The sequence below is a fragment of the Urocitellus parryii genome, chromosome 2 (assembly GCF_045843805.1).
Source record: "Urocitellus parryii isolate mUroPar1 chromosome 2, mUroPar1.hap1, whole genome shotgun sequence".
NCBI classification, from domain to species: Eukaryota; Metazoa; Chordata; class Mammalia; order Rodentia; family Sciuridae; genus Urocitellus; species Urocitellus parryii.
The window spans coordinates 162,272,008-162,281,130 of record NC_135532.1 but is presented as its reverse complement, the minus strand read 5'-3'; the positions used below and the strand labels follow the sequence as shown (position 1 = coordinate 162,281,130).

Here is a 9,123-nt window from a genome sequence, read left to right as displayed (position 1 = left end):
ATATCCAGGCACCAACTCTCCACCTGCACAGAAAGTCAGCAGCTCCTCATACATGAATACACACATGCTTAACAAAAATAGTATTTCATCTTCATAAGAAATAAAGGCTCAGAGTAGGGCCAGGCAGAAGGGCGCAGTGCATCTGCTTCAGGGAACCGGGGCTCAGTAGAGCCGCCTTGAACACCACAGGCCACTTCAGCACCCCGCCGCCAACTCCACACGACATGCCGCTGAGGGGCCAGGGACCAGGGGCAGGAATATGTATAGCAGAGAGCCTGGAGTTGCCAGTGCTGTGCTGAGACCTGCAGGGATGAGACAGGAAAAGGCTGTAGCTGAGGGAGGCCTGAAGGGGTCTTGGCCAGGTCACTTTGACCTTGGCAGCCCTGATGCTCAGGCTGGACAGAGGGGAAATATCTACCTGATCAGGCAAGAGAGGCCCTTCCAATCGGCCCCCCACCCACTGTCCTGTACACCAAGGTCTCTTTCCTGCCACTCCTTCCTGAGGTAGGGAAGACCCCAGAGTTCCTACTGCTGCTCCCTAATCTCCCCTTTAACTCTGGGGTGAGGTCCCTGAATCCCTGTACCTGATGGGCAGCCACCCAACACAATGATGCCACAGGATGATCTTGCAGGAAGTGAGTCCAGCTATTCACTGCCACATTATTCCCATGGCATTTCACAAAAGTGTCCCAGCCACTGTGGTCCTGGATCCAAGTCTCTAGGTGATCATTCAGGTTAAGTGGCCATCCAACTTGCCATCTGACTCACCAATACCTGCAGCTCCTTGTCTATGCTTTCCATGCACAGTGCTCCTCCAAAGAAGAAAAAGGCCACAATGCAACCCCAGCTTACCTGAGGCCATAAATATATCTGGGGCAACAGTCTTGGGCCCAGGTGGTCACTCAGTCATGCTCCTGGGAGCCAGGAGAAAGGAGGTGAAGGGACTAGGGTGGTGCTAAACTGCAAGGACCATGCTAGCTTTTGCATGGGGTACTTCCTGGAGCTATATTATCCTCTCTCCAAGATGGGACTAGACTCTATGCAGAGGCCTCTGGAAAACATTCACACTAGGAGTGGGGACTTTGTCCAGGCCAGTGGTGGGGGAGGAAGTCCTGATCCTGGCTGCTTTATCCCAAGCAGCCTGAATTCCTAATTAGCCAAAAGTAGCCTCATTTTTAAATGGTTCTAGGGGGTAGAGATAGAAGGAATAGGGGCCCAGGTCCAGAGAGGGATGGGTAATGATAATCAACTCTGAGGCTAAAAACATCAAAACAAAGGCAATCTAGTCTTTTTCTGGGGAAGAGGTTCAAAAACCACACTTTCAATCTTCATGGGACAGATTTGGGGAAAATATTGTAGACTTTGATGCCAAGATAACTGAGGTATGCAGGAAGGTGGCTGTCAAAGAAGTGTAGTAGTTCTAGAAAACCAACTGCAGGAAACCAGGTCTTAGGTCCAAAGCAGTGAAGGATGGTGGGCGTAGATGTATGTAATGAATGGTTCTCCTGGGGTAATGGTGGCTGGACAGAGGGATGTGGTGGGGCAAGGTGGGAGGGTGAGTAGGTGGTCAGGGTCTGGTCACTTCCAACTGAACAGCCAGTCCAGCAGAACCACGCCAGCCACAGTCATGCCCATCAGGAAATAATAGTTGAAGCTCTCTTGGTGCATCCAGCTATTCACTGCCACATTATTCACATGGCGTTTCACAAAAGTGTCCCAGCCGCCATGGCCCTGGATCCAAGTATCTAGGTGATCATTCAGGTAAGTGGCCATCCAACTTGCGATCTGACACACCAACACCTTCATCTCCTTGTCTATGCTTTCCAAGCACAGTGCTCCTCCAAAGGAGAAAAAGGCCACAATGCGACCCCAGCTTACCTTATCCTGGAAGAGTTCGTCCACTACCTGTTCAAAAGTGTGATGTGCTGTCTCCGGGGTGAGGCAGAGCTCTGCTGTCATGTTAAGGATGGCCTGCCGGTACCGCCGTTCAAAGTTGTCGCCTGCCTCCCTCAGCGCTTGCTTCACTGCTACCATGGGGATCACGTCTGGGGCATCCAAACTCCTGTTATGGCCAGCGGCTCCACTCACCATGGGACTGTCCCCCTGATGCCGGGATGGGTTGCTGTTGGTGGCATTGCTGGACCCCTCTTCTGATTCAGCCCTTTCTGGGCCTTGAACGCGGTTCTCTTCCTCATGGCTAAACTGGCTCCAGCTATATCCTTTCTGGGAAAGCTTGTAGGACAGAAAGTCGATCACTAGTTCCAGGTTCCTCTGAGGCATTTTTAAAATAGAGATGGGCTCAACCAGTCCAGTGTCCAAAACACGAGCTCACTCGCTGAATCTGGTCTCTGCTTAATTATTCTCTTCTAAGATGAAAAGCCAAGATAGTGTTCCTTAGACGTCCCCTCTGGGGCCGCTGCTGACTCTCTGGAGGAGCGTGAGATCTGCCGCGGGTCCGCCTAAGTACGTCGAGGAAGGCCGCGCTCAGGGCCCCTCACGCCGGCAGGCCTGAGTCGCCTGACTCCCGCTAAGGAGCATGAGCGGGGTCGCTTCCCAATAAGGAGCCTCAGCCTGCAGCTCCGCCTGAGAGGATGGCCCGCTCTTTGCTGAACGCCATCCAGGCCCTAACTCCTCCACAGCTCCCGCGTCCTTCTCCTGGCACCCGCTGAAGGATCTGGGTGAGCACCTGTGCTCAAACCCTGCACTTATACAGCGTGCCCTCTCCAAGATGGAGGAGGCACGCAAGGTCCGTGGATTCTTAATTAGCAGTTTATATCTCAGTCTCCATTTCAGGGCCTGTACCCAAAGAACCTAACCATCAATACCATACTTGGGGAAATACTGTCCTAAATATTTTTAAGGGCAACTGTCAAAAAGGCTTTATAAAGACTTTAAAATATAGCACACAATTTAAAAATAAAAGCCATGAGTGTGACTGAAGGCAATTTAGGGGTTTTATACAAGGTATCCCAAAACTCTTAGTGCAATTTTAAGTCATCAAATAAATGCTAAATGTACTAGCTATTTGGGAGTCATAAAAATACTAGAGCTATTCAGACAGTAGTTAAAAATTGAACCAAGAAAATTATTATGATGGATTTTAAAAAAAGAAATTTTGAATCCCAGGACAAATGTTGTTTTTAAAAATTGGAATCAAATTATACTTTTTGTAATTCACAAACTAAGCCTCAAACATATTTCAGAATTTGATTCCTTTTTTAAATGCCCTGCATATAGAGAAATGGGCAGAAGAGAAATTGCTGTAAAAGAATCATGTTTGAAATCCATAGGCATAACTATAATTACTGCTTAAATTTCATGATTTAGGAAAACTGTCCTACTGCCAGACTATTCTGAGTCTAGGAGATTCAATACATGTGAATCAGCAGAGTACTGTTTAAGGCTGGTATCAAGGAATGTCTTAAAGGATAAATGGCTCAATGAAATCTTTTAATGCTGAAATTATGATAAAACTAGTTAGGTTTTGGAAGAACACTTATTTATACTTGATTCTCTTATGTTATCTTTTATAGCTAAGCATTGAATAAAGATATCTGTTTCTCAAAACTTGCCCTAATGGTAAGAATTACCTGGAATTCTTTTTGTTGTTGTTTTTATTATTATTATTTTTGGAAGGGGTGGGGTGGGTATTGGGGATTGAACTCAGGGGCACTCAATCACTGAGCCACATCCCCAGCCCTATTTTGTATTTTATTTAAGATCTCACTAAATTGCTTAGGGCCTTTCAAAATTGCTGAGGCTGGCTTTGAACTCACAATCCTCCTGTCTCAACCTCCTGAGTTGCTAGGATTACAAGTGTGTGCAACTACACCCACAACCTGGAATGTTTATAAAACTGATTCATCTACTCTTCTCCTAGATGTCAGAATTCAACTCAATTTGGGGACAAAGACTGAAAATTTGTATCATTAACACAATCAAATGTACCTCTTATATTCAGACTAGTTTGGAAAATGTCTAATTAAAACATTTAAAATATTAAGCCTGTTTTTAGCAGTCATGCATTGCTGCTTTGAGGGCTGTGATATGTATTCACAAATACCTGAATAATGTTTGTATGCCACTGGCTCTGTGAATAAGACAAAAGTTCATACATTCTACAAACATGTGGTCTGATTAGCTTCTCTCTGTTCCAAGAACAGATTATTCTCCAAATCTTCATCAGCTATTCAACAAAAGAAACTACTGATTGCAAAAATACCAGAACCTTCTCAAATTGAAAAATTCAGAGGCTGGGGCTGCAGTTCAGTGGTAGACCACTTGCCTAGCAAGTAAGAAACCCTGGGTTTGATCCCCAGTAACAAAAAAATTCAAATCTGTCACTACTGCTAGGAAAGGCAAGTTTAAAAATTAAACAAAAATAAGGTCACTTTTATTACCAGGTAAAACCTAAAAGTATTTTTAAACCATCACAATATATTTCTTAGTACAAACTACTTTAAATACTTAGAAATTCATTAATTAAAATCTTTTTTTTGTAAACTTCCTAGTGAAGTGTGACATACATATAGAAAAGGACTTAAATCATGTATGTAAATTTTCCTAAAATTTATTACATATTTATGGTGAACCATATTATATGTGAGGTTTTGCAAAGCAGACACACCCATTAGCAGGACTCACGTCAAGAACCAGAACACTAACAATATTCCAGAAGTCCCTTTATGCCACAGTTCTGCTATTAATATCCTCTTCCCCACATCTTGACTTCAAATAGATTTCATTTTTAAATTTTATTTTATTTTTAAAAGAGAGAGATAATTTTTTAATATTTATTTTTCAGTTTTCGGTAGATACAACATCTTTATTTTATTTTTATGTGGTGCTGAGGATCGAACCCAGCACCTGGTGCATGCCAGGCGAGCGTGTTACGGCTTGAGCCACATCCCCAGCCCTCATTTTTAAATTTTATATAAATGAAATCATACAGTATATTCTGCTTCGCTTCTTTAAACATTATGTCTGTGACATACATGTGTGTTAATGCATTAACTCTTTTCTGTATATTTTATTGTGTAAATATATCACAATTTACTTTAATTCTTCCAAATCACCAATTAAATAGATTCTAGTTTGGGCTATTACAAATAGTGCTACCATGTACATTTTGGTATGTGTCTTTTGATGAACATGTATGTATATATTCTGTTGGGATATATTTTTGTTTCTAAATGGGATTCCTGGGTCAACAGGTATTCCTTCTCCCTTAACTTTGTAGATTCTACCAGAATAGTTTCCAAAGTGGTTGCACAAATTTACACTTCCAACAAAGTTGGGGATGCAAATGAAGTCAAGATGGTGCCTGGCAGTTTGCCAGGAGGAGTGGTTTGTGAAGTAACGCCAGCGAGCCATTAAGATGATGAGGATTCCTTATTGACTGACTGCTGTATCTAGATGATGTTAATTGAGTTAAGCTGTGTGTAATTAGTTGGGTATATGTAACTCTGCTGTCCCACAGAGAAGCGGCTCCTGCTACCTTGGGTGCCCGCTACTTTGAGTTCTTGCTCAGTTCATGCTGAGTTCACGCACAATAAAGTAGTTCCCGTTTCAACCTTCAAGTTGCTTGTCACCCCCCTGTTATTTGGCCCAGCCAGACTGCCGCATATGGTGGCCGTATGGGGAGCGCCTGACACTTGGGGGTAAATGACAAGGTAAACTGCTCCCCCCTGAGGACAGGGCAAGAGGATGGGTGACCATTTCAAGAAACAGTGTATTCTTCTTTCATTTTGTTTCGTTTTTGTTTCAGGCTGCCTGTCCCTAGAAATAAATAGAATGGGAGAAAAGTTGTTTGCCCCTGAGGAAGGAAGAGATAGAGATAGTGCATGGATGCACATGTCAAGATAGAAAAATTTATACAATGAATTTTTGTTCTGTTTTTGTCTTGTTTTGTTTCGGTTTTATTTTATGTTATCTTGTTGGGTTGCATTATCTTTGTACCAGAAATATGGGATCAGAAATTAGTAAAAAACAAACCAAAAGAGTATTAAGTAAATTTATAGAGGAAGGAGGCACCCCAGTAAAACCAAGAACAGTTAGGGCATACATTGATACGATACAAAAATATAGCCCATGGCTTCTTAAGGAGGAGTTGTTAAACATATCACAATGGAACCATCATGGTGAAGATTTAAAAAACATAAAAAAGGAAAGCCCAGGAACTCTGGCAGTTGGGACATTACCATTATGGACGTTGATACAATCTTGTTTGCTTAGTCAAGGAGAAGACATTTTAGATCAAGTAAAAGAGGAAGTCTCTCGAGTTAGTCAGACAGGGGAAGAAAATTTAGAGAAGGAAGGGCTATCAGGGGAAAAATTACAACAGGGGGTTGCTACTAACCCCTTTCTATCACCAGAGGGTGTAAGTATTTAACCAACAGCTCCACCTATGGAGATAACAAATGCTGGGTGGCCCCCAACCCCCATAGTTGATAGATGGGATCCTGAGATAGGACCTCAAAGATTAGCATGTCCTGTATTTGAGGAGGCAGGAGGGCAGCAAATTCACCATGCTTTAGATTTCAAAACTATGAAGCAGCTGAAAGAGGCTGTAACAACCTATGGTCCTCAAGCACAATTTTACTGTAAGTATGGTCGAATCCATTACCAACTTGAACATGACGTCAACAGATTGGGCTAGCATGTGCAAAGCTATGCTAAATGGAGGATAATATTTGTTGTGGAAAGTTGCCAATCAGGAATTTTGTATGGAGACGGCTAAGCGAAATGCAGCAGCAGGTTATCCTCAGAGAAATCTAGATATGTTGCTAGGAGAGGGACCTTATGAGGGTCAGCAGCAACAAATTCAATATGATCCTGCCATATACTCACAAATCACTTCAGCTGCGGTTAAGGCATGGAAAACTTTACAAGGACAGGGAGATTTGCAAGGTCAATTATCTAAGGTAATACAAGGAACTAATGAACCTTATGCTGAATTTGTGGATAGGCTTATACAAACAGCTACCAAGTCTTTGGGGATGTAGAACAAGCGATGCCATTAGTGAAACAGCAAGCCTATGAACAAGCCAATAGATGGTGTAGGGAGGCCATTAGACCATGGAAACATAGAGATTTAAATATATATATTAAATTATGTAGACACATTAATGAACAGGGGCAAGTTTTGGCAGCTGCCGTACAACAGGATTTAGGTGCCAGGCCAAAAACATGCTACAATTGTGGACAAACAGGACATTTTAGAAGGAGTTGCTCCATAGGAGGAGGGTTTAACAAACTGGGTATGAGAAAAGAGGTAAAATACCGGGTATTTGCCCACGATGTCATAGAGGGAGACATTGGGCTTATGAATGCGGTTCTCAGACTACTGTAGAGGGTACTCCATTGTCAAAAAACGGACAAGGACCAGGTGTTTACCCATGATATCGTGGAGGAAAACATTGGACTCCATTGCCAAAAAACAGACAGGGGGGCCATATGCTCTGGGGCCCACGACCACAAATATACGGGGCATTGGAGGAACCCAGCAACACCATCAGGGGAGTGCCCAGGACACATTATCAATTAGATCCCTTATCAGACAAACCAGAGGGAGTGCAGGGTTGGACATCTGCGCCTCTGCCAGAGCAGTACTAACTCCAGAGAAGGGAGTTCAAATCATTCCCACAGGGGTAAAAGGACCTCTTTCCGAGGAACAGTAGGCTTATTATTAGGACATAGTTCTTCTACTCTAAAAGGACTTATGATAAGTCCTGGGGTAATTGATCCCAATTATGAAGGTGAAATAAAAATTATAGCCAGTTCTCCAAGGGGTATATCAGTAATTTCACCAGGAGATAGAATTGCACAGTTATTAATAATACCCAGCCTACATGATAAATTTTCCAGTCATACTGTAGAAAGAGGTTCCAGGGGATGAGGCTCCACAGGTATAGATTGGAGATTTCTCGGCCCATGCTAAAATTAAATATTCAAGGACATGAATTTAATGGGCTACTGGATACAGGTGCAGACCTTAGCATCATCTCTCATCAAGAATGGCCAAAACATTGGCCATTACAACAAGCCACTCAAATGCTTTGAGGCCTAGGAATGGCGACTAATCCCCATAGAAGTGCGATGGTATTAGATTGGAAGGATCCTGAAGGATGTGAAGGAACTATACAGCCATATGTATTGGATCATCTTCCTATAAATTTATGGGGAAGAGATGTTCTAGATCAATTAGGATTAATATTAACAAAGAACATCAATTCAAATGCGCCCACTATTATGGCTAGACAAGGTTTTAGGAAAGGAAAAGGATTAGGAGAACAAGGACAAGATATAGTGGCACCAATACAAATAGATCAAAAAACAGACATGGATTGGGTTTTCAGGAGGGGTCACTGAGACAATAAAAATTACTTGGAAATCAGAAAGACAAGTATGGGTTCCTCAGTGGCCCCTGACTAAAGAAAAGATACAAGTAGCCCATAACCTGGTCAAACAACAATTAGTGGAGGGACATATACAACCCTCTGTATCTCCCCACAATACTCCCATTTTTGTCATCAAAAAGAAATCTGGTAAATGGAGATTATTGCAAGATTTAAGACGTATTAACAACGAGATGATTATTATGGGACCTGCTCAATCGGGGATTCCTCAATTGTCTGCTTTGCCAAAAACCTGGTATGTTTTAGTTATAGATATTAAAGATTGTTTTTTTTTTCAATTCCAATTCATCCTGAGGATAGTCCACGTTTTGCATTTACTGTCCCTGCGCTGAATCATGAAGGTCCTGATCAGAGATATGAATGGAAAGTACTCCCTCAAGGGATGGCTAACAGCCCAACTATGTGTCAAATTTATGTTAACAAGCAATCCAGCCACTTAGAAATCATGAACTACAAATATTTCACTATATGGACGATGTAATATTAGCACACAAAGATAAAAACACATTGCTAGAATGTTATGCCACACTTACAAACTTATTAAAAAATTATAATCTAGAGATAGCAATAGATAAAGTACAATTAAATTTTCCAGTTAATTATTTTGGAGTTCTATTATCCTCGACAATGGTCCGTCCACCAAAAATTCAAATACGAGTAGATCAACTTAAAACACTTAACGACTTTCAAAAGTTGTTAGGAGACA

The 9,123-nt window shown here is 42.2% G+C and overlaps 1 protein-coding gene across 2 annotated transcripts; it reads right to left on the bottom strand.

Annotated features, from left to right (window-relative positions):
• Positions 1–1,578: 1,578 nt before the first annotated feature.
• Positions 1,579–2,292, bottom strand: LOC144252014 (bcl-2-like protein 1). 2 transcript variants are annotated; one of them, XM_077794601.1, is made up of 2 exons: positions 1,906–2,280; positions 1,579–1,731 (listed from the first exon to the last, which is right to left on the bottom strand). In XM_077794601.1, the coding sequence occupies exons 1-2, from the start codon at positions 2,278–2,280 to the stop codon at positions 1,579–1,581; spliced, it is 528 nt and encodes a 175-aa protein (XP_077650727.1). The 2 variants fall into 2 exon arrangements, with proteins under 2 accessions (XP_077650727.1, XP_077650728.1); XM_077794602.1 differs by having other exon boundaries at positions 1,579–2,292.
• Positions 2,293–9,123: the final 6,831 nt, after the last annotated feature.

Excerpts from the sequence above, each read along its gene's own strand:
- LOC144252014 (XM_077794602.1), bottom strand. The coding sequence starts at position 2,280 with ATGCCTCAGAGGAACCTGGAACTAGTGATCGACTTTCTGTCCTACAAG.